The following is a 27,160-nucleotide window of genomic DNA, read 5'->3' as shown; positions in this document are numbered from 1 at the left end:
TATTATGAAGATTTATGGGTATCGACCGTGTTAATTTCCACACGTTGAATATATAAATTTTAATATAGTTGTTAACTCACAATAGTTAAAATGATAGGTTTACTGGAAAAAGAGCTTAGTTCTGGGATCGAAACAATTTTATTATGTGTCGTTGCCTTCGTGATTGTGTTATGGTGGTTGCAGAAACCAACAAATCTGCCTCCTGGTCCATGGGGATGGCCGTTGATAGGTTATATACCAAACTTTCTTGTGTCACTCTACCGTACTGGACTTAACCCTCCACAACTGTTTGCCAAAATGGCTACGAAGTACGGACCAGTCTTCAGCATGAGAATTGGTGGGAAGTTGGTTGTAGTTCTCAATAAGCACAGCATTATCAAAGAAGCGTTTCATAATCCACACATTAGCAACAGACCTACTAGCAAAACGATGGAATATGTTGGACTAAGCGGAGGTGAGTTTCTTTTGTGCACGGGTTTTGTGATGTGAGTTTCATCATGGATCAAAGACCGGATGAATATGATCATTATTTGCCTTAGTGATACAGGGTGTTCCTGAAAGAATTGTATCGGTTGATGAGGTTAATACAGATTATAGAATGATATTTAAATTTGGAAAGGTTTGAATATCTGCAATGACTGTAGTGTTTCTAGATATCGACATACCTTGGTGGTTATAATGACGTCGATACATTTGCAGGTTGCCGTTTTAAAATTATCTGGTCATATATTGTGTCCAATTTGTATGCCCCCTCGTCCATGTTCATAGTGTTTTTACCCCTGATCCTGATCCAAATGGCTACTTTCAGCAAACATGTGGGTTATCTGCCTTTGATCTATGGTTGTTGCCTCGTCCCAGCTGATTAACTTCGGAATTAAACAAATCTGCCATAACCGACCACATTGCAATTGAAGACCATGTCATCAATTGGGAGGAGCCTAAGCTACTTGACAAAGATGGGAACCAACAAACGAGACTTATTAGAGAAGCGATTTGGATTAGAAGGCGGGGGGGGGGCAGCGGCCAAAACCGCGGGAAAAGTGGATCCCAATGGTCATTTCTTAAGAAGCCATCAGCCGAGTATTTATGGATTTGGCAATCATAAAATTTAACCAAGTTTAATTTCTACAATCCTAGAAATGCATCTATTTCATGAATTAAATAACATTTTTTGATAATCTACTGCTCAGCAAACACAAAATGTTTTACAGAAAACGTTTAAATGTCGGGTTATATAAAGGTTATAAAAACGTTTTAATAACATTGCAAAAACATTTTTGAAAACTTGATACCAAACATTCTAAACCGAATGTTATTTTGGGGTTGAAAAAATATTTTGCGAAAAAGGTTTGCCCAAAATATTTGCAATAACGTTTTAAAAACGTTTTAATGACCTTTATATAACCCGATATTTAAATGTTATTAAAACGTTTTGAAAAAAACATTCTAAGAACATTTCTGTGTTTGCTGGGTGCAAATATTTTAACATAATGTTTTTTAAGTGTTGACAAAATATTTGGCAAAAAAGTTTACAATAACACTTTGAAAACATTTTAAAAATATTGTTGTAGTGTGTTTTCATACAAAACGTTTTAAAACGTTTTCATGACCTTTATATAACTCGATGGCCTAACGATGGACACAAACAGTGTTAAAAGAAATTCATGTAAATTTCTTTATTTAAATTTTGTCCACCATGAGGAAAGTGCACGAATCAAAATTTCAAGTTAATTTTCTTATCCCTAAATACATTGCCAACAAATATATTCGTAGTAAAACGATACAAGTATGTCTATTTCGTCACATTGCCAATTTACACTTCATCTGTATGGCATAATTATTAAAATGTCTTATTATGAAAATATTAAATGAATAAATCTTGATTGACTGATTTCTATTTCCATGTATCAATGCTTGGGTTTTCTTCAACATGTTCAATTTTGTTGTTTAAATATATTATTATAGAAATTCATAGACCTAATAACTGCATATGCATATTTCGCACCCTCGGTTCAATAAAACCGTCCGTACGAAGTTCGCCATAGGATATTTTATTTGTATAATTTCCAGCCTATTTTGAATCCCGTCCCTCCATCACCAACCAATGTTGGAGCAAACATACATGATATAGCACATTTTAAAAAAATGCGGTGTTTGGTATTCAACATTGAATAATGTGGGGGAGTCATTGAACCGTGGATGGGTCACAGCAAATTTGCACTTGATTGTAGCTATATACCCGATATACAGAACGTCAGGATGACGGTTGAAACTTAATTTCCTAATTTAAAACATTGTGATAGGTGGTTGACACGCTAATTAGAATTTTTCATTCATTTGGATGAGAAAGTTCCATAGAAATGAGAAAATTTGCAATTCTCATACTTTTGACATATTCTCATCGTTTTGAAAGAATTCTCATTACAATTTTTCTACCAGTGAATGAGGTCAAAAAATCGGATTCAGCTAATATTGAGTGGCCACAACCGTTTCACTGAGTCGTTGGTGTTATTTATTGACGCTGGTAGAAGTCGCCAATGTTGAATCTGATTTTTACCGTATTAAATATAATTTTCAATGAATGAATGAATGTTTCTTTTTTTTTTTGTAACAGGACTACTTTCTCCTGGAGAAGAATGGAAACAGGAAAGACGCTTCACCTTGGCAACCTTACGCAGTTTTGGTGTAGGTAAAAGAAGCTTCGAAGGATGCATTGCAGAGGAGGCCGAGTATTTAACAAAAGAGATAACAAAGTTTCGTGCTACTCCTTTTGACTTGCAACCTCTGTTCACAAATGCAACATCAAACATCATATGCTCAGTTGTGTTTGGTAAGCGGTATGGATACTCTGATTCTAACTTCAAATATCTGCTTAGACTTTTAAACCAAAATGCACAATTAATCGGCGCAGGTGGGGTGCAGTTCTTTTTCCCAATCGCTAAATATTTCCAACCCGGCCATTATAGGCAGCTGAAAAATAATATTTTTAACGTTATTAACTTCATCACTGGTGTAGTAGAGCAGCATGAATCAGCTCGCGATCCCGACAATCCAAACGATTATATCGATGTTTATTTGAACGAAATTGAATCAAGTCAAAAGCCTGCACGTGGATCACATGTGAAGACCAAAACCATGCCGTTGACAATTGAGGCTCTTTTTGGAGCTGGAACGGAAACAACTGCCACAACCTTACATTGGGCAGTTAAGTACATGATGGCCTATCCGGAGATCCAGAAGCGTGTCCAGCAGGAAATAGATGCAGTTGTGGGCCGTAATCGACTTCCAAGGTGAGGGCTGATAATAATGTTTGGGGAGTGTTTTGTTATTTGCTCATAGTATTTACATTGATCATTATGCTCTGCAAACGAAATACTTTCAATTGCCCTTTTCGGTAAATCCCATAAGTCTTTGCGAGTACACCTGATAACTCGTCATTTGACGTCACGCCGACTTGCAATGCGCATGTTTTAATGAACGATGTGCGCATCGGCGCAGATCGGCGTGACATAAAATGACGAGTTCTCAGGTGTACTCGCAAAGGCTTATGGGAATTACCGAACAGGTCAATTATCTTATAATTTTCGACCTCTTTACCCACATGGTACAATAAATGGTTAAACAAAAGCGGTATTTAAAGAAGTTTTGGGTTTTGTTTCATTAAGCTTACAAGATCAGATAGCGACGTTTGCATGACTGGGAACCGATGAGGGCACAACAAAGACACACCAATTGCATTCTGAATACGTGGAATGTCCTTTGATATCAAATTAATTTGATTTTTTTTTAATTCGCGATATCATATCACTTTCCCGTCCATCAATGATCATCTGTGTTGCTGTGAAGGTCAATGTAAGATGTAAACGGGAGAATAAAAGAGACCGTCATGAGAATGATTTCCAAAAAATAAAGTTAAAGCGCAGTAATGATGGATATTGCATTCGACATGCCATAATTTAAACTTGCAGTAATGTGCATCTTTAGATTTTTTAGTAACAGATGTTATCACATGACTAATCATTTGTATCTATTTTCCCCTTTTTTCGAATAAATCAAAACAAGGCTCTCTGATAAGGATGACTTAACCTTTACTGCGGCAACTCTTTTAGAAATCCAGAGAATCGGCTCCATTTCACCTCTTGGATTCCCCCATCAATGTGGAGAAGCTACTACCATTGAGGGCTACAATATCCCTAAGGACAGTGTGGTATTGTCAAATCTCTATGGAGTTCATCATGATCCGGATACGTGGAAAAATCCGGATGCATTCAATCCGGAAAGGTTTCTGGGTAAAGATGGATGTTTGCGAGAAAGGGAGGAGCTGATACCGTTTTCTACAGGTAAGGACGCCGTAGTTGATCTTTTGAGATCAGATTCTGTGACTCTGTTAAATTGAGTATAAAACACATTTTATTTCAAATGCAAGATTGATCATGCAACATTTACTTTTGTTGATATACACCCCGGAAGATACAGATAAAATGACCCACATCAAATTAATTAATTAATTACGTCTATTAAAAAGAAGGTTTTATTTCAAACTCTAATAGTGACCCGCAGGTCAAATAGCTAGAATTGTACATTAAACACACTTAAGCAGACACAATGCAATTTGCAGGCAGCAGCTTAATCAGCGCCAATATTGCAACATTGAAACAAACAACTATACAAACATCCAATCCCACCCCATCCCCCAGTAGGCAATGAGGATAAAGTGCCTTGCCGAAGGACACAACACGTTGGCACGAACTCGCAACCTATGGATTATGAGTCGGGCGCCTTATCCACTCGGCCACACGTGGCTCTGAAGATCTGAGTCTGAATAATAAAGATTGGGATTCCTAGTAATTTTTCTTATGGTATAAAAAACAAGTATTGTAACATATTGCTGAAAAAGGAAGATTTCCGAAAACTGTAAGTAAGCAAGTAAGTTGAACATTGATCCAATATCCTGTCGATTTCACATGGCGTACTCGACTGAAATGTTCTTTTCATGAAATAAGTAAGATTAGGCCATCAAAATGGGATGTAAGGTGTCACTTGTAAATCCGCTTTTATGCAGACCGAAGACAATTTAGTCCACAAAACGTCCAGATGGTTTTCGCCAAATTGGGTTCTGAAAGGTATCAGGAAAATGGTTAAAAAGGAAAGGTGCACTGAGTGGTGATTGGATGAAAATAACAGTTCAAAGATGGCCGACGTCTTGCAAGGGTTAGGATACTCAATTGTAATAAGAAAGTCATGATAACTACTTAAAGGACATAACCAGTGGCGTACCGTGGCCGCTCCTACCCCGGGGGGCTGAAGAAAATTCAATTTTGCCGCCCCTTCCTCAACAGCCCAAAAAGGTTGACCCAATTTTTTTTTTCGGTGGTTTGAAAAAGTGAAGAGCAAAAAAAAAAGGAATATAAAAGCAACACATTTTGATGTATAGTACCATTTTTTCAAAAAATTTTATACTTTTTTTTTGCCTTTTGCCGTCCCTTCTTCTTCCGCCGGAGGAATGTGACCTTTTTTTTACTTCAGAACCGGCTTCTGAATCCTTAGACCTTGAAAGACGTTCTTCTTCTACCCAACACATCCATGAACAAAAAAACAAAACAAAAACGATTAAACCTGAGCCCTGGAGGAGAATAATTATATCAATCACAACTCTTTAACAACCTTTTTATGCATATTTAAAATAGGTCGTAGAGTATGTCTTGGAGAGCATCTTGCTAAGATGGAGCTGTACATTTTCTTTACTCACCTGTTGCATCGATTTACCTTCAAGAAGCCAGATGGTGATTCCCAGCCTATATCCTTAAAAGGAGTAGTTGGACTCGTCAACGCACCTGAACCATTTATAACGCTAGTGGAAAGCCGTGACTAACTTAAGGCCAGAGTATTGGGGGGGAGGGGCAGAACACGGAACTTTTCAAGCGCATCATTATTTCTGAATTGTATGTACAAAGTCCAGGAATCCCATGGTGACGTCAGATTTTGTTATCTCGAGTAAAAAAAAAAAAAATCACACAAATTCACCTTTTACACCAATTGTTTTGTGACAACTTAAAAACAAAACAGTTCGGAGCAAAAGCTCTATGCTAAAAGGGCTATTTTGTATGTAAAATGTATTGCTCATTTGGAAAGATCATTTTAATTAAATGTATTTTAACTTCATATTAAAAACCTGGAATTCCATAAATAACTCCAATCCCGTTTAACTTGACATCAGTCCACCAGCTGCGTGCTTTCATCTAGCTGTACTAGGTAAATAAATCAATTAAATGGATTTGCATTAATGTTTGTAAATGAAAACCTACCCTTCTAAATAACTCCAAGCAGTTACTTGTCTGATTAACTTTTTAAACGTAATCCCGTTTACGTTGACGCCAGCTGTGTACTTTCATCAAGCTGTAGCTAGGTAAAATATTACAAAAAAAAAAAAAGAATTATAAAAATAGATTATGCACTTTCAAAATCTGCATATACAGTAAGCCAAAAAAATTAAGGTACCAGTTAAGTTCACCTCATGTAAATCCTAAACAAAGACAGATATGTCAAAATTGGAAACAGCAGCCAGTGGCTGCCACTTTTAGCTCGAATTTAAGACCACATTTGTTGAAATTGTTCAAGAAATAAAGACACGGAATCCCCAAACCCAAAGAAGATACCAACTTAAAAGTTGCAGTTTGCTCAATTGCATACCATATTGATTTGTACACAAAGCGTTCGTGAACAAGAGAACTAGCGCTGCACTTACATTGATTAGCACGTTAAAACTAGCGTCGTATCACCGTTTCTTTAATTCCCAACCAATTTCAACAAATAAGGCCTTAAATCAGAGCTAAAGATTACAGGTATTGGCTGCTTGTTTTAATTTTGACATATTTGTCTTTATTTAGGATATGCAGGGGTGAACACAACTGGTACCTTCATTCTTTGGCTTACTGTATTTAGGTATAGCAATTTTTATGGTAGAAAAAAAGGCATATTACGAAATAAGGGGTGTACCCCTGCTGGTGAATTATAGCGGGGCAAAATGTTTTGTAGGCCAAAGGGGGGGTATTTTTGCAGGTCGAAAGGGGAGAAGCAAGCGATTTTTAGCAGGTTGAAAAGGGGGCGGGGAAAAGCAATTTTGGCACAGATGTTTTGGGAACCGTATCTATGTTTGGCACCCAATTAAATGCACAATTTTCTCCTCGCTGCGACAATTTAAGGTTTTAAATTTTATCAAAATCTTTCAAGTGTAAGGGGGACAAGGATATTTTGGTACGTCAAAAGGGGGAAAGGTTTTTGGCATGTCAAGGGGGGGCAAATATTTTTGGCACAGCAAGCGATTTTTGGCAGACCAATTTGTGAATTCACACCCCCTGGGTACACGTTGAGAATGCACTAATCAATAATGGTTTATAATACCCCACTTACTAGGTTTAAAAAATCAGTGAGCGGTGAGCTTTTTTTTAGTCTTCCTCTGCTTAGGAGTATCCATCTGCTGTTTCATTTTGTCGATACTACATGATGGATAGCTACAAGTATGAAAAGGTTTCTTGGTGGTGACTTCTTATTCTTCATTGTCTTGCTCTTCTGTAATGATCGTGTTCTTTCATGATGAGGGTGCATATTGCTACTAGTGTCTGATACAATAAATGGTGCAAGTAACACAGTGAACCGAGACGAGGGGCAATACAATCTCAGTCACGTTTTGACGTATGACGATCTCCTAAAAAAACATCTGGCAACTGCGTTGTTGAGCAACCAGCATCCTCTACGGTAAACAGCAGATCGTCAAAACATCAACAGTTGTGCAAAAGGGATCTGTGATTAATTCGAATTGTCCAATCAACTTAAACTTCCAACTCCGCAATATGACTAAAGCCTTAGAGTAAATAGCGCTATAACTAATCATCAGTCCAAGCGATTTCCAAATATGGAGAATAGTTTCACGTTTTGCACCAAAATTAATAACTACGTTAAGACAATAATGCTTTGTCAATGAGACAATGAGTTACCAGCTGACGAGTGCTTCAGCACTTCTACAGTAAACATGGTAAAGGCTCACCATATTGGATTCAAAAAATGGTCGTTATCTCTGGTCATGAAACCAGAGTTTATACGCATGGTCATTCGGCGATTTCAACTCGCGAAATTACACAGCAAAAATCCCATCTTACATGGGCAGGTTTATTAACAATGTACATTTCCCAACGTATCGACCCCAAAATTTTAATAATTACATCCCATCCAATACGTGGATCCTGGGATTCTTTGAAACGTTTGACTGAGTAAATGAGAAATACCACGTCTATAGTTGGAAATCGTCTTGACTGATTATGGCTACGGCAAATGAAAATTCGGACATCATTCGCGTCTCCTCCACGATCTGTCTCAACAAGTTTTCTGAAATGTATGATAAATGTCGCAAATTCTCAAGCGTGACACGAACCATACTGGAAGACATTCCAATGTTCAGACTATGGTAAACATCGCAAAGCCGCATAAAGTATGCTGTCTAGAGCGTGGGTAGATAAACATTTCCTAAATTTTCTAGATTTCCTAAACATTTGGATTTGGATTTGGAAGATACCTTCTCTTAAATAACAGTATTGCGAACCACCAGCATACATAACTCGATGTAGAGAGTCTTTCCTATTCAGAGGAAATATTGCAATTACACACCTTATTGCCTTTTAACAATAATAATAATAATAATAATAATAATAATAATAACATAGACTTATATAAGCGCATTAAGCGAAGGCATCTATGCGCTTTACAGCAGGCAAGATAAACGCCAAAAACAGGCATACGATAAAAACACTAATAATAATTACAAGAGAAAAACTAGCTAAAAAGTACATATTAAAGCAATTACAAGCTACAGTAAACACAAGAGAGATTATTAAAAACAACCACCGATAATATAATACAAGGCGGCGAAATTGGCAACGGGTTGCACAAGAAACATTGTAAAAACATGATTACGGAGAATTATACACAGTTTTAAAAATATGAGTCTTTAAGCGTGATTTGAACTGAGTTGCAGATTGTGGAGTCCTGAGTAGGAGAGGAAGCGAATTCCATAGCTTTGGCGCAGCCGACGCAAATCCTCTTCCGTAAGTGACAGTTCTACCAGGAGCTTCTTGGAGGAGATGAAGCGACGAAGAACGCAAAGTTCGATTAGGTTGATACTCCGAAATTAGCTCCGAGATGTACACGGGTGCCTGACCGTTCAGGGCTTTATAAGTCAGAAGCAGAAGTTTGAAAACAATTCTAGCATGAATTGGCAGCCAGTGTAGCTTGCACATGACAGGGGTGATATGGTCACGCTTCCTACTCAACGTGATGACTCTAGCCGCCATGTTCTGAATGCGTTGCAGCTTATTAAGTTCTTTATTGGGAAGTCCATATAGAACGCTGTTGCAGTTGTCCAACCGGGATGAGATGAACGCATGTACCAGTTTCTCGGCGCTTGCTTGATCAAGGTAGCGACGAATTTTGCCTATTTTTCTGATGGCAAAGGATGCGCTTCTACACACGCTGTTAATGTGACTGCTCATAGAAAGAGAATTATCAAGTAGGACTCCAAGATCACGAACTACCTCTGACGGAGATACGATAGTGTCACCAATGTTGATGTCTACGCTAGCAACGTTCTTGGCAACCGTGATTTGACATGAAGTAACTCCGTCTTAGAGTCATTAAGCTTGAGTTTGTTATGTGCCATCCAAGTACGAATATCTTCAATACAATCCTCAAGTTTGGCCAGTGCTCTAACACGATTTGATGGAGTAATAACGAGATACAATTGCGTGTCATCAGCGTACGATAGACTGCAGAGGCCATGCTTCCTGATAATGTCCTCAATTGGAGCGGAATAGAGTACAAACATTTCAGGGCCAACAACGGAGCCTTGAGGGACGCCCCAATCAAGTCCAGTTGAATCGGAAACCTCACCATCGATGATCACACATTGTTTTCTGTTTACCAAATAAGACGCAAACCATTCATGAGCCTTCCCTGACACACCGTACCTTGAACGTAGTCTACCAAGCAAAATATCGTGATCTACCGTGTCAAATGCCGCGGATAAGTCAAGTAACACGAGGATGGCTTCACCGTGATTATCCACAGCACATAGCAAATCATTGATCACACGAAGTAAAGCGGTCTCAACGCTGTAAAACTGCCTATAGGCAGACTGACTGTTGTTGTAAAGGTCGTGTTCTTTGATGTACGCTTGGAGTTGACTCATGGCGGCACGCTCAATAACCTTCCCCAGAAAGGGGAGATTAGATACAGGCCGAAAGTTATTTAAGTCTTCGATGTCGAGATTGGCCTTTTTGAGCAAAGGGGTAACAAGAGCTTCTTTGAGGTTGGCCGGAAAGACCCCCGTTTGAAGAGATGTATTTACAATCAGAGTGATTGACGGCAGCAGTTCAGGTAAGTACTCTTTAATCATGACGGCAGGTAGAGGATCAAGGGGCATGATTTTACACGACTTCTTGATAATGTCGAGGACTGCATCACAACTCAGTGGTTGAAAGTGTTCGAAGCTACTCTGGCAAACAATGTCAGTATTAATATCTGTCATGGGAGTGGATTTGACCATTAACCATTGACACTAGCACATATTGTGTGCTAACCATTGACACTAGCACATATCACTTAGGGGGGTGTGATAATTCAAAAAAAATTAAAACCCCCAGCTCAAAATATGGAGACAACCAATATAAACTAGAAAAAAATCAGTTTTAGTGAAATCGGAATATTGTAACCCCCCTGTACATGCCCTCTGAAAGTTTGAAAATAAGGTTGCCGAATTCGGCACCCTTGCAATGTGAAACCTGCATTATACACTCATTAAACATAATAGTATGAGCAAGAATTACAAACACAATGACATACAGTGCAAAACAAATTATTTTGGTGAATTGGACTGACTCAAGAGGCTTATCTCTACTTGTCAGGGTTGTGATTTTTCCCTTTTTCACCCAAATTTCAGGATTTTATTCCTGATTTCATGAATTTTGCTCCCAATTTCAAGATTGGTTCAAGTAGTCCGAGTTTAGGTAAATGTAACTCACTCTTTAAAATATATCTACTACAAGTGAAGAATTGCATCAACTGCTGAATTAAAGTCTTGCATAGTGGCATCTGCTTTTGCTGTGACATTGTTTAAATACAGTGTCAGATTTCTAGCATATGTTTCAGCAGATAATTTTTTGTAGTCTTTTAGAAGTCTAAACACGTCGCTGGTTTTTGGTAAAGATAAAGCTGTGTCTCTAGCATAGCGAACTTCAAGGTAAAACCTCCCAACTTTTGTTTTCTCATCTTTATCACTCTTAAGGTATTGTTCCACTTCTGCAGCACTTGTAAATGGTCCTTCCATTTTTTTCAGTGCATCCAAATCCTTGTTCCGTCTTTTGTCAACAGCGATATTCGCGATTTCTTTTTTCTGCAGTCCTTCTTTCACAAGTGCTTCTTGTTTATTGTTCCATTCCCTCATTATATCTGGTAGAGTGCTGTGAGCCACTTTAGTATAATCTTTGAATGACCCACTAGGCCTTCCTTCAATCAAATCTGATGATTTGCATTTAACTTGTGATGAGGAGGCGCTTTGGAGCTGCTTTGCACCCCTACGGCTTAGTTCATAGTTAATGAACCCCACACTTCTCTCAGCTGGGATATTATTGACTGGTGCTTGATCCAGTTTCTCCTTGTTCATGTTTGATAAAGAATGCTCACTCTCTTCTGCGAAACCAAAAATACCACCTTTCTGGTGTTGAAAGCCAGCAGCTAATGGTGGGAGCATAATTTGCAGTACCTTGAGAACTTCGGTCTCGTATGCCATCACTGCTTGCTGAATTACTTGGCATATATCGTCATCATATCGCGTCATGAGAAACCGATCACGAGATATGAACTTGAATGCTGGATTATTGGTATCAAGGAGGCGTTTGGGATCTGTGAATTGCAAATCATCATACAGTTGATGGAAAGCAGGAATGAGCTTTGAGTAGGTGGTATCGGATGCAGTTGTTAGAGAAACGAAAGGCTCGATGAGATGAAGACCTAGAAGTGCACCTGCACAAAAAAGGGGCGTCAACAATTCAATGTCCATAAGACATCTGACAATACACGCTAATTGGTTTGTGACGTGTTCAAACTTATTGAGGAAAGATGCTATATCCTCCAGGTGATAGAGACAAACAGCACATGTCAGTGTCAACCTGTTAAATCCCTCGTCTTTCAAACTAACCGATTTATTTGATTTAGGGCTTATGTAATCATCAAATTCATGAGCATTGTTCCAACTTTTGTGGTCGAAGTCGTGGTTTATAAGTCTAGTAAGACAATCTAAGGCTTGCTCGGTGACACAAGACGATGTTGTTGTGGCATTAATAAGAAATGACGAATAGATCTTGTCTTTACCTATCATAGATTCTATTTCAGACCATTGCTTTTTTATTACGCGATTGAACATTAAAGTTGGATGCACGTTACAGAATAAGTGGTCTGGAACATGTTCACTTTGTAGTTTTGATGCAACTCTTTCATTCACATTAAAGTTATGAGCAGTTTGGTCCGTTACCACAAAATCAATTTTCTCAAAAAGTGATCTTGATTCTAAACCACTAGCTGCTGCAAGCATATTCAGCACAGTTATTTTTAAGTCTGCTAAATTGTCTCTCGATTCAGAAGCAATACCCAAAGTAGGGAGCGATCTGTACTTTCCATTTATAGTAATGCCTTGAACAGAGAATGATCCACAACCTTGTTTTTTGGATCCATCATCACAATATGTAATTGTGACTTTTTCATCTGATGTTATTATCTCTTTTGCTATTTCATCCAACACCATGGCTTCTATACTTTTTCCAGCGACAAGTATATTTTTCTTCTGTGGCAGCGTATCAAGATCAATAACATCACTTTCATTGTGAAATTTCCACTTGCAATCAAACATCGTGTTCCCAACTGTCACAACAGAAGCTTCAGCTTGTGCCTGAGACATGTGGTATTTGCTTTTTAAGTGATCAATTGTTTCATACAATTCAGGTTTCACTTTTCGAATACTCTCACGTATATGCTGATATTTATAGGGCATACTATCGTTTGTACTTGGACTTGAAGAGTTTGGACTTTCAAAACGAGGCCTTTTACATACACTTTGGGAACGTAGAGTTGAGGTTCTTGGTTCAAAATCACTGCTTTCCTCATCAGTTTCGCTTTTGTCATATTCGGACATGTTTCCATCAATTTCAGAGTCTTCATCACTTCCATTAATCCCATCTATCGATGATACTGACTGCATACTTTCATCACGCATGTTTTCTTGTCGCAATTTTTCGAGGGAATCAAGTTCTTTTCGTCTTCTTTCCATAGATTTTTTCCATTTCCTGTCCACAAAGTCTTCGCAATACATTTTCCTCAATGACCTTTGGTCTTGTAAAAAGTCAAATTCAACTTGTGTCATTTTAACTCCATAGGCTTCTTCTAATTTTTTCCTTTTTATTTCATCAGTACAGAATATATCAAAAAGTTGATGTGTATTCTTGTTAAACATTTGCACCTCATCAAAATACTTTTTCTTCTGCCGAGATTTACGGGTTTGAAGAAGAGTAGTAAACTTCGCATAAAGTTTCTGTATTTTGTCCATTATGTGTCTATTGCGAATTGTGTAAACATTACAAAATAGCCAGTGCTCTTGTAAAACATCGGCTAACAGACGGGCAGCATCATTTTTTGACCGCTGAACTTGCCCTGCTCTTTTCGGTCGCATTAAATAAAGCATATTTTCAATAATATCCTTGTTAGTGGGTAGTAAGCCATTGGGAAAATCAGCACGTTCGGTATAGTCTACATTTCCAAGTGTCTTCTTGGCTTGAGATCGAGTACTTATTGACGCCATCATTCAATCTGAAAAGCAATGCCAAAAAGCCCAATTTCAGTTTAGGCCCTATAACTAAATCAATATAAAACATGATCAATCATAAGCGATGTAAATCCATTGATTCATTTTTAGATTAATTGTGACATTGGCTAGAAAGTGCATATAATACAAAGACAACACAGCAGTATGCATACATGATAATCATACAAATTCAATGTGGTATATGGCTATATTGTCATCCACACGATTCACTACCATACCTACACAAAATCTCTGCATACCGGTAATAGACAGTCTACAGTTGTAATTTAATAATTATATGCTTCTTCCAATAAAATAATAAGATTATAACACTTACAGTTCATCCAGGACAGTTAAACTACACACATTCCCCTTTTAAAGGCAATTTTATTTCATCAGTAACTTACCATCAACACACATAACATCACATAACAAGCACAGTTAGTTTATTTTGCCAGTCGCTTAATGGTATTTAGCGGTAAAATCTTCAGGGGTATGTACAGGGGGTTAGTGATTTAATTTTTAATTTTTAAAAGTATATTGTTTTATGTTAGGGGTGTCTCCATATTTTGGGCTGGGGGTAAAAATTGTACTTGCAACTTCGTGCAATAACACACCCCCCTAGAGAAGATGTAAGAAAAGGATGGAGAACAGAATTATATCCTTGAGATAATCCCGTAGGTAATCCTGTTGCACCTATCATAGTCCTTTATTCTCAAGTGGTGGGTTAACCAACAATTAACAATGAGAGGAAATTCCTGAACCTAGTTCAGTTGGGGATGATTTGAAGTGACCGCCAATTATGACCATTTGATATTTAATACCAGCAATGTGAAAAAAAAAAAAGAAATAATGTAGTGCCAAAATAATGTACCCTTTTACGGAAGGAGCAAAGTTTAAAAAGTATAACCTCCGCTTCTGAAGTACGAATGTCAGCGGCGAATGTCAGGTTATTATTTCCCAGTCTTTACAAAAAAAATTGCAGGCAGAGGTGGGAATCGATCTCGGTACCTCCAGGTTAATCAGCACTGTGCAAGACCACTAAGCCAACTAAATATCTGTTGTGAGATGTGTGACATTAATCTTTGATATTGCTTAATGGAACAAATCGTGGAATTAAATCAGTAATAAAAGAAGTAGATTCTTATATAGCGGTCAAATTAGATAAAAGGGAAATATTTGTCCCTGCTCTAAAGAAAATATAGGTTAGAAAATTATCAAATAAATTTAAATTAAAAATTGAGATTTTATATTTCTTTCTTTCACGAGGCGGACAAACACTGACAAACACTGTATAAGCTAAAAATTCGACCCTTATCACTAGCTCCTGTCATAGCTCAATGGTAGAGCATCAGACTGCTAATGTCAATATCGTTGGTTCGAGTCCTCCTGCCAGCAATGGTTATATTTATGATTTTAATACTACGCTACAATTTGTTCAATTTTTTTCGTTTATTTATCTATTTATTTATTTATTTATTTATTTATTTATTTATTTATTTATTTATTTTTGTTTATTTATGTAAATAATTTGATATATTTGAAAGAGGTATTTGAGCAATTGAAATTTTGATTTTATAATCCTATGGGGTCATTTTGAACCCCCATCCCCACCCTCCCAAATTGCCAAACGCACAAAACCTATGAGTTTGCATCATACATGTCATCATCATAAAAAAAACATTCTATGTATACCTGACGCCGCCGGCAGCCTATATTAATTTACTAGTCAACATTTGCATAGGAACCGCATAGATTGGAGATTATACGTATTTATTAGTAATAGACAAGTAATATATATATATCGTGTGTTTGCGATTTATTCCGTAATCAATAAGTATGATGAACAAACGCATTTCTGGCAGAAGCACTCACAGCGTAGTGGTATTTGATCTCGACTGTTAATCAAAAGGTTGTGGGTTCGAACCCTGGTAGAATTGTAATTGGAATAAATTTGTTTTTCTTTTGTTAAGTAAGAGGTAATAATTATGGCAATAAATCCGCCGTATAAAACTGAACACAGCTCAATCCAGCCTCATAGGCCTATATCATGTAAATGTATTATGTGATGCAAATGTTGACTAGGAAAAAAAATATCGCACGCCGGCAACTAGACTACTATACAAAAAAATAGTATCACCTCTTTCCTGCTCAATCAATAATATATACTTGCAAATAGATCATAGTTTACTAATCTAATCCTGTAATATAGACCTGTTATATCACCTTTACATGGTTTGTTATGGTAGGGATTAGTGTCCGATCTCTGTAATGTAATGTAAATGAAGCATATTGATATGCAGGAAGAATCGATCAGGGTGTTATCTATTAGGGAAAGATAAACACTATTCAAAATATCAATAGACAAGAAGAAAGGGATGTAGAGATTTGTAATTGAGTCATGCATGATTTAACAGAAGGTTCTTTCCAAAACCCAAACGTAATGAAAGCAGGTAATGTGGTAGACTCTCTGGTGATGACAGGTTCCAGATGCGAGGAGCTGTGTATGAGAATGTCCTTTTATTCAAAAGGTATTGTTGAGTTATGCTCAGAGAGGTGAGTTATGTCTGCTGCTGAACGGAGACCGTGACAGGTTGGAATTTGAAGAGAAAGCCATTGCGATAAGTAGTTCGGTATCATCCCGTTGAGGCATTTGAACACTAGCACTAAGATCTTTAAGGTAATTCTATCATCAACGAGCAGCCAATGTAGTTTGTGTAAATAAGGCGTGGCATAATCTCGTTTCAACGCTTGGCAAATAACATTCGCTGCCCAGTTCTGGTTTCTCTGTAATTTCTGGATGTCTTTTATGGTTGATCCAAGAAGGAGTCCATTGCAATAATCCAGTCTGGAGAGAATAATGGCACGCGTGACGAGATGACAGGTGTCAAAGTACAGGAACCTACGTATACGCGAAATATTGCGGAGTTGGAGTTTAAGGTTATTAATTATTTTAAACTGTTGTGATTTGGTAGTTCACAGCATCTTACGAATGGTAGTGAGCTTTGGCAAAAATTACATTGCTCAATTCATAGCGAGCGTGTAGAAGAATTAAAATATCACAGATATACTTTTATAGGTGCTGCGGTTCTTGAGTTACGTTGTGAAGAGGGCTGAAACAACAACACTTTTGTAAAACGTACATAACTAATTAACAACAATAAATTAAGCAAGTTTGCAGAGTATACGATTTGTAGAATGAACTTTTGCAAAACATCAAGGTGTAAATTTTCAATAATATATTGATCTAGATAATGAAAATCGATTTTTAGGTTGCTTCGACCAACAATACCTCGTCTACCCTTAAGTTTGTGCAGAGAGATTTTAGAGACTTTATAGACTTTGTTCAACAGTATTTGACATGACTAAAAGCCTTAAAAAGTAATCATCCGTCCAGGCGACTTCCAAATATGGAGAATAGTTTCACTTTTATATATTTTATAATTTTTAATGGTTAAACTGGTGTGTTTATTATTATTATAAATAACTACGTTGAGACAATGCTTTGTCAATGAGACAATGAGTTACCAGCTGACAAGTGCTTTAGCACCTCTGCAGTAAACATAGTAAAAGCGCACCATATTGCATACAAAAATAGTCGTCACCAATGCTCATGAAATCAGAGTTTATACGCATGCTCATTCGGCGATTTCAACCCGCGAAATTACACAGCTAAAATTCCATCTTACATAGGCAGGTTTATTAACAACGTACATTTCCCGACGTATCGACCCCAAAATTTCAATAATTATCACATCCCATTTTCTACCATCCAATACGTGGATCCTGGGATTCTTTGAAACATTTGACTGAGTAATACCACGTCTATATTTGGAAATCGTCTTGACTGATTATGGCTGCGGCAAATGAAAATTCGGACATCATCATGTTGTGGTCTCCTCCACGATCTGTCTCAACAAGTCTTCTGAAAGGTATAACAAATGTCGCAAATTCTCAAGCGTGGCACGAACCATACTGGATGACATTCCAATGTTCAAACTACGGCAAACATCGTAAAGCCGCATTAAGTATGTTGTCTAGAGCCTGGGTAGATAAACATGGAGAGGTTGATACGGATTCTATCGGTTCTGAAATAGCAGGTATAGTATGCAGTAGTGTATGCTCTATTGTCACTGGATATGTGGTCAAAATAACCAGATTGAAATTATCATTACTCGGAATAAATCTGACTACTCAATCATTTGCCCCATTCATTTCATGCAATGTCGGATTTGTAGTATAAATGATCTGTGCCACAATTATCACCATCAGCAATGATGATAATTGCTGTTTTTAAATGCTATCCCAAACCTAGAAGAAGGACATGCTCGAACTAGGAGCTGACTTGGAGCTGATGCAAAATGACCCTCATGCATGTCAAACGTAATTTGAATTCACATTTGAATACATGAACACAAAACCCACCCAAGTCTATGGAAAGTGATTTTGAAAAAAAAAAAAAAAAACTGTGTATCATTTTAAATCCTTCAAGAGTGACTAAGCATCCAAATATCGTACAACGAAAGCTTAACACAAGCACGCCTTTGTTTACACATTTTATATTATTATTTAAATTTTTCTCTTATATTTTAATGGTTGAATTTATAACGCAATAGAAACAGAAAAAATTAAATACTGCACATTAGAATCTTAACTCTCTAAAAAAAATAGACTTGGAGCTGATGCAAAATGACTCTCATGCATGTCAAACGTAATTTGAATTCACATTTGAATACATGAACACAAAACCCACCCAAGTCTATGGAAAGTGATTTTGAGAAAACAATTAAAAAACTGTGTATCATTTTAAATCCTTCAGTTAGATTTACGTGTTAAATAGGACAAGTTTTACATGCAAATGATTGGCTAAACTGTATTATGTATGACGATTAGCATTTCGAATTTGTGGAAATCGTGGGGGGGGGGTCATTTTGTATGCCGGACTTGGGTGTTTTTTTGAATCACATTGTTAGTGTATTGTTTACCATCAGTCTCCTTTTTTGTTTGTTCTGTCCCCATTCAGCTTCATTTATGCGTTTTTTACTACTTATTTTGTCATCACTGTTGTTATCACCTCAATTGAGCCCGTCAGCCATCTTGCCGTGGTTGCGAGGGCACTATATTATGTGTGCAAAAACCACACAAGTCCTAGATTTAGGTGGTTTTTGGATTTCACATGCTCAATAGACGCACGTAGACGGTTGATTTGTGTTTTTCTTTTATATATATGATAGACCTATGTACATCATTACAATAAGTTACCATAGACCGAGTGACAAACTATATTGAGCTGTGACATTATCACCCAATTTACATATCGCCGTCCACAGCCAATACAATTGGAGCACCATTGACCTGTTTGCCAAATATAGACATTATATTCATGTGAACCGCATGCAGCGGTCACGCGGTGACCTAATTTGACCTCTCATTACACTGCCACGAGGGGATGATCATAAATCAGAATGTAATGTCTTATTGTCTTAGTTGCAGAATAAAATAAATGAAACACTTATTGCAAAACATAATAATAATAATCATGAACAAGCAAGATAAAAAGACAAAAATATTAGATACAATTTAACAAAATATCGTTCCCGTTCATCTCCGTAATGATTGCTCGTATAAAAATCACTACATTGTTACTGTTACCCAGCAAACACAAAACGTTTTCGACATCATTCGCAAAAGGTTATAAAAGGTTGTCAGAAAATGTTTAAATGTCGGGTTATATAAAGGGTATATCAAGGGTATAAAACGTTTTCATAACATTTAAAAAAAATTTTTGATAATCTACTGCCCAACAAATACAAAATGTTTTGCAGAAAACGTTTAAATGTCGGGTTGTATAAAGGGTATAAAACGTTTTAATAACATTCCAAAAACATTTTTGAAAACTTGATACATAAGATTCTAAACAGAATGTTATTTTTGGGTTGAAAAAATATTTTGCGAAAAATGTTTGCCCAAAATATTTGCAATAACGTTTTAAAAACGTTTTCATGACCTTTATATAACCCGACATTTAAATGTTATTAAAACGTTTTGAATAAAACATTTTAAGAACATTTCTGTGTTTGCTGAGTGCAAATATTTTAACATAATGTTATTTAAGTGTTGACAAAATATTTGGCAAAAAACGTTTGCGAAAATAGTTTATAATAACATTTTTAAAATCATCTAAAAAATATTGTTGTAGTGTGTTTTCATATAAAACGTTTTAAAACGTTTTCATGACCTTTATATAACCCGACATTTTAATGTTATTAAAATGTTTTACCTAAACCAAAAGCCAAAATATAACTTATTTATAACGTTTTTAAAACGTTTTTGTGTTTGCTGGGTAGTCACTCTCTCATTATATCTAATAATTATTCCAATTATTCCTTATAGTGACAAAAACTGATTCTGAATTTTTACTATTAGAGAAGCAGATATTAGAGAACCAGATATTATATCGAAATATATTTTTACGATTAGAAAATTTATCTAATATGACAAACTCAATTATAGTCTTTCATATAGTAATGTTGTCAAATCGGCGCAATTACAGTTTGCATGATTTTAAATAGCAGTTATCTACACTGTACGATCATTCTAGTTATTAATTATTAATAGAATGATCAAAACAAAAAACATATTAAAGACAGTTCGCGTCATCTGTTGCGTCAATAGTTTTAAAAAAAACCATTATTCATCTGTACAGTACTCTGTATTAGTATTAAGGGCACAGCCTATAGGAATAAAGACCAATCGAACATATTCTTGTTTATGCCATAATATTGTAGTATTTCAACCCTTTCATAACTTCAGCTGTGTAACTTACGAAAATTCCCGCTAAAAAGTGGTTCTTTTAATTTTTGAAAATCTGGATTTTTCGTACTGATCATACTATAATGATCACCAGACAATAATGTTCTAATCACACTATAGACTGTGTTGACATGAGACGTCAATTGCTAGGCAATTTCGGTCATATGCCCACGGATATGTTATGTTCAGTACGGTGTACCATGAGGAACATGCAAACTTAAAATAATTTTTGCAAACTTTGATAATTTTTTACAAACTCAAATTATTTTTCAAACTCGAATAATTATTACAAACTTTAATTTTTGTTGTTGCAAACTTTAATATAATGTATTGTGCATGTAGAGGCCCATTTATTGTCGGATTTCTGTATTTAGATCACGCAGGGGACGCACCATTAGATTCTCAGGGGTGCATGGGAGTTTGGGTCAGGCAGAATTTTTTTTTTTTTGTATTTTTTTATCGCCTCCAAAGGGAGGATTTATTTTCACCGCCTTTTTTTTTTTTTTTTTTTTTTTTTCAATTATAATGTATACCTTTATACAAAGTTGGGTGGGAGAAATTTGTTTTACTCACCAGTGAGGCAAACAAAATTTCATCTCACTAGTGGGCGAAGTTGTTTTTTCGTCTCACTAGTGGGCGAAGTTTTTTTTCAAAAAACTCCCATGCCCCTTGGAAATCAAATGGTGCGCCTCTTAACGCGGCTGTGTACTCTAGACATTGTGAAATTCGATGAAAGTGCAAAATGTGACCACTTTAAACTTCAACGGCCCCTATTTCAATGTTCATTTTCTCGGTAAAATGACGATTTAGGTACACGATAACTCAATAAATACAGCATCTAGGTAAGCAAATATGATCATCGTAAAAAGCACGATTGACTCAAGAAACGATTTTCTCATTTTTTATATTTTGGTCTATTTCCGATTTTAGGCATCATTTTGTGCAAATAGGCGTTTGTGAATTTTAAAAAGTTCAATTTGATGTCTTATATGGTCAATATCGCAAAATATAAGGCCAATTGATATAAAAAAATATACAAAAAACCGTTTTTGGAATGGAGCCTCAAGTTTGAGCTAAAAACAAAATAAAATATTTTGGAAAGAGTGTTTTTTGTTATGATGTACCTAACAAATATTGCCAAAAACTCACTTTTTGTGATTTTCTTCAGAATTGTTGTTTTTATTTTAATTCTGTATTTATATTAAGATTTATTGATGTCTTGCCTTCATAAAAATGTATACTTTTATATGTCTTGTGCGAATAATTACAAAGTTATTGCACTTTTACTACATGCATGTCTGAGAGTACACAGCCGCCTTAACAACAATTGGGCGCTATTAATACACATTAATGTTTTAAGCAAATAAAATTCCAAAATATGGTACGTTTTCTGCCTTTGCTTGCCACGTGGTAAGCCTATGTTGAGGTTGCGATTATATGTAAAAAAAAAAATTCAAGATGGATACCAACAAGTCGTGTGGCCGAGCGGTCTAAGACCCTTCTTTTAAAAAAAAAATCATATCGCATCGCGCATAGACTCAATCTCGATAGCCTGAGTCTCGCTGGGAGTCTTGCTCTCTCGTGAAAGTCGAAAGTTTGCAAAAAAATATTTCAAGTTTGTAAAAAATTATTTGAGTTTGTAGAAAGTTATTTGAGATTGTAATAAAATTATTAGAGTTTGTAGAGTTTGTAGAAAATCATTTCAGTTTGCAAAAAAATATTTGAGTTTGTGAAAAATTATTTTAAGTTTGCATGTCCCTCATGGTACACCGTAGTTCAGGGACCGTGCTTTTAAAAACCCGCCAGATCGCAATCAGGCCATTGACCTGTGTAGTGGTCATACGTTGCTCGCTCAACCATAACATCATGACTGTCCCTAATAGCTACTCATTAATAATGCGTTGCGTCAGGTCATGGACTCTATTCAATAATTTTAATCCTTTCTTTAAGGTCAATAGATGAAAGGAGACCTTGAAAAACAGATGCATGTTTCTAGATAATATTTTATCATCCAAGCTGGTGATCTAGGATATTTCTAGGAGGCGACACTTATTAATTCATACCGCTCACATCTTTCTTCATCCAATGGACTTTCGGGAACTTCTGAGATAATAAGTGGATGTTACAATCTAATCGGCTACAATCGGCATAGTTGATGATATCTGATTCTGATAATTCACTAGTAGCAGCGAAATTACAGCGCTTTGTATCCTCTGGTGCACTATATAAATCTTATATGGATTCATGTTATTTATTTATTTTATAAATATTTCTTGTAAACACAATCTAATGTGGTGCTCACTACATGTAGAAGGCCTAGTCTGCAAATGTTCAGTGCATAAATCTAGTAAAGATAAAGCTTCATATGTTTAGTGTAATCAAATGAAATGCCAAAGCTGGATATTATACAATCGTGATGCATTCATTCTTGTTATGGACGACAAGTATTAACTTTGATATTATTATGGCAATATCCATTCCCTTCTCAATTGATTATGCTTTCTTTTCGAAAAATAAACCATGAGGCCTAGAGGCCATGATATAAACCTATATTCGGTATGCGGAAACCTTCCACGGTTAGGGCGGCGCTTGCACTCGCATATTCGCTAAACTTCCGCCTCCTTCATTTGCCAACCTTTATCGAGGGGCGTGTTTGAGGTTTTATAGTCATACATGTAGGCCTACCATTTTTCACCCTGATGTGGCAGTCAACGTCAACGCGTTGAAGCAGCTGTTTCGCTCGCGCATCTATGTGGCGTATTAAGCGTGTGCATGTGTACACCAGCGCTTTGACCGAACGCTAGTAATTATTTGGCTGTGCCCAATTAAATGCTCACTGTACTGACATCACTGTACTACCACATCAGGATGAAAAATCGCATATCGCAAACCAGCCAAATTTGTCATAGGTTTGAATTGTAATAGGAAAACCGTGAATATATGGTCTCAAACTCTGAAACATCTGAGCAGAAACGTGTCCTTTTACGGTTTAAAGTGAGTCTGTACCTGTCGCCATCTTTGGAATATAATACAACATTCTCTGGCCAAACATCGGGTTAAATGTAAGTAAATAGTTCAAATCGTCTAAATTCAATAATATCAAACAGTCACGGACATTAAGTCAAGGCTACATGAGAAGTTTGGGGTAGGTCACACATTTCCTTGGTATAAAAAACAGCCAAAAGGATGTCAAAAATTCCCTCTTTTTATCACAACGCGATTTATTACGAAACAGCATTTTCATAGGGCATACGCTGGTTCTTTCAATTCTAATTTAAAATCTGTTCGTCACATGCAGTCTGATTTGGTATCTATGTTTTCATCAAAGTCTTGGGAACTAATGTGGACAGTAGTTTTGTTTAAAAACGGATACTGTTTAAAATATCAGTATTTACGCGAGCGACATTTTGAGTGTGTAAAATGCATTGAAAATTGTCGGCTAAAGAATGCATAAATTAAAATCGCGAACAGTAATAGCAACAATAACTATCTACATTCCAAGCGGAAACGCTTTTCATAAGCATACCACCTATTTTTGGGCAATCGCTGCAACCGAAATATGAAATTCCAGGCCATCTGTAAAAAAGAGCGTGAGCATATTTTACTATGAACTTGGGACATCAAAACACATGTTTTAATTGGTGTCAGACCTATTTTAATGATACGATAATTATGCCCCCAATAATGGCTTTCATTTGAACTATTATTTGTTAAACTGCTATTTTTACTTTTTGAGAAATTCATGAATTTATCGAAAAACTCGACGGAGAGTGTCACCGTAACAGCTACATGCCTTAATGTGTTTCTTTCATATAAATCTATTTTGCAGCTGTTGTTCATGTGTTACACTTATTAATCGTACAGTAGAGGAACATTGAGATGATTCTAAAAAAACAATCATTTTTGACTATGCACCATCTCACTTTAGTGTGTTTGTATCATTATCTTTATCTATTAACATATATACATGTAGGCATTGTTTATACATGTCGCTAATTATGTCTCTTTTCATTCATTCATCCATCCATTCATTCATTCATTCATTCATTCATTCATTCATTCATTCATTCATTCATTCATTCATTCATTCATTCATTCATTCATTCATTCATTTATTTAATTTCCTCGCTCATCAAATAACGAAAATAGAAGACATGCATAGAAGGTATCACAGGAAAGGCCAAGAAGAGGCCAAATCAATATCAATTGTGATATTTTGGCCCAAATGCATTTGTTTAGCAAGATACGATTTCGAAAGGAGTGGATACGTGCAGTTACCTATACCGACGAGTGTCTGATTATTGCGTAGTCAATTCACCACACACGGTGAATGGGAGATGTCCTCGAACTTTTTCTAATGAACAACAATTTCCCATGCTTAACTCTATTTGGCCAAAGTATGGACTTGGGTGGGTTTTGTATTCAGGTATTCATTTATAAGAGCATCCGGGGTAAACCTAAAGAGCATCTCTAAATAAAGTAATTTTAGATTCAGGTGGTTTTGCATGTCAGACAATATATCATTGTTTACTTTTTCCTATCCAGGGGGTTACTGGGCTGCAGGCAAGTCTTATACATGGCTGAAAGATCAATTAGAAAGCATACCACCAGACGACAAGAATATTGTGTTTTGCAAAGATTTTGCTGCGGGGCTAGAAGGAATGTACGAATATCTGCCAGACGGGTTCCGACATTCGTTTCTGATTCGTCATCCCTATAAAGTCCTAGAATCATGGGAGAGAATGATCAATCGTGGAATTAAAAACGAATCAAAGCGGGTGAAAATATCTGAACTACCTGAATGTTTACTGCCACCAGGACTGTTCTTCAAAGAACAGTACGATCTTTACCAACATGTGAAAGAGCATTACGTACCAAATCCCGTGATTATTGACACTGATGACTTATTAGCTGCCCCATGTCGTGTATTGAAAGCATATTGTCAGATAGTAGGTATACCATATAACGATGACTTACTTCAGTGGAAATCCGGCAGAGAATGCATGGATCAACAATGGATGGTGGCCAAAGAACAGATTTATTTTTCAAAATTTGCCAATTCTCACATGGAAACCTTTGCCAGTACATGTTTTGGAAAACCGACAAAAGTACCTGATCGAGCTGAACTTTCAGATGATGTTCGTCACTGCTCTGATGTATGTTTAAAATATTATGAAGCAATGTATGCCAAAAGGTTGGAAGTTTAGAATGGGACAAACTAAAGATTTCAAGCTGCAGTTAGTTGTACCGAGTGTCCTAGAAAAATGTTACAATGTAAAATTGGAGACCGAAAACTAGTTTGCGTATGACATCCTGTCAACCATACCAAAAATATTGTAATGCGCAGGTCAGCAACAAATAGCGTTCGACGCAAACTACTTCTTAACTTGGTCTTCAATTATTATTCCTGTAAGTGTCATCAACGCATCTTAATCCAACTTAGGTTATGAGCGCAAGGCGGCAAGGGATGTCAAGAGTGACTAAGCATCCAAATATCGTACAACGAAAGCTTAACACAAGCACGCCTTTGTTTACACATTTTTATATTATTATTTAAATTTTTCTCTTATTTTTTAATGGTTGAATTTATAACGCAATAGAAACAGAAAAAATTAAATACTGCACATCAGAAACTTAACTCTCTAAATAAAACGGAGCAAGTTTAAATCTCTGTTCATCAGAATAAAATACTGCGTCTACCATGCTATATGGCCTGAGACTTATTCCAATACCCCTACAAATGTTGCATTATGTGACGCAAACAGTTTACTCAAGTATGCGTTGAATACGGTGTAAGTACGCAAGTCGTGAACTTGACATTCAAAGGGGTACTAAATAAATAAATAAATAAAGTAATTTATATAGCGCATTATGCCAGGCCTCAATGCGCTGAACAGAGAACTAAACTTACAAATACATTATGCAAAAACTATAAAGTACATATTCTATTAGGCATAATACAACCAATACAAATTAATTATAGTAAACACATTTAAAAACACTATAAAGCAATATTACACTTGATAAGAGAAACAGAATAGCATATCATATAATGAACAAAAGCATGATAATTATAAACAACACACTAAAATCCAAATCACTACTCGAATCCCAGGAAAATTGAAGCCCACAGAAGTCACCCCTATACTAGTATATAAAAGGTAATAGATTCTGTCATGAAAAGGAAATTTGTATTTTGTTAATATTTACTGAGATTATTTTCAAAATTTATATGTAACCTTTTTGATGACACCCGGGTACTTAAATTGTGGAGCTATTGTGGGATGATCATCACTATAATCAAAACCTAAATTAAAACGAGTAATAAATTCACAGAATTAACAAGAAGATTGAGTCTTTAAAAAAGACAAGGCTGAGCTTAAGAGAAAAAAGGGACACCAATAAAGAGAGAGAAAACAAGAAGCCTGTAGGAAGTAAAACATAATT

The 27,160-nt window shown here is 36.3% G+C and overlaps 2 protein-coding genes across 2 annotated transcripts; both read left to right on the top strand.

Annotated features, from left to right (window-relative positions):
- Positions 1-90: 90 nt before the first annotated feature.
- Positions 91-5,891, top strand: LOC140170903 (cytochrome P450 2J4-like). Its single transcript, XM_072194104.1, has 4 exons — positions 91-454; positions 2,615-3,290; positions 4,063-4,340; positions 5,688-5,891. The coding sequence occupies exons 1-4, from the start codon at positions 91-93 to the stop codon at positions 5,870-5,872; spliced, it is 1,503 nt and encodes a 500-aa protein (XP_072050205.1). The 3' UTR covers positions 5,873-5,891.
- Positions 5,892-17,625: 11,734 nt separating this feature from the next.
- LOC140171540 (uncharacterized) lies at positions 17,626-26,047 on the top strand. Its single transcript, XM_072194809.1, has 2 exons — positions 17,626-18,000; positions 25,259-26,047. The coding sequence occupies exons 1-2, from the start codon at positions 17,754-17,756 to the stop codon at positions 25,918-25,920; spliced, it is 909 nt and encodes a 302-aa protein (XP_072050910.1). The 5' UTR covers positions 17,626-17,753; the 3' UTR covers positions 25,921-26,047.
- The last annotated feature ends 1,113 nt before the right edge of the window (positions 26,048-27,160 follow it).

The sequence above is a fragment of the Amphiura filiformis genome, chromosome 15 (assembly GCF_039555335.1).
Source record: "Amphiura filiformis chromosome 15, Afil_fr2py, whole genome shotgun sequence".
Taxonomy (NCBI): domain Eukaryota; kingdom Metazoa; phylum Echinodermata; class Ophiuroidea; order Amphilepidida; family Amphiuridae; genus Amphiura; species Amphiura filiformis.
The sequence above is the reverse complement of the archived record's forward strand: the minus strand, read 5'-3'. Positions and strand labels throughout refer to the sequence as shown.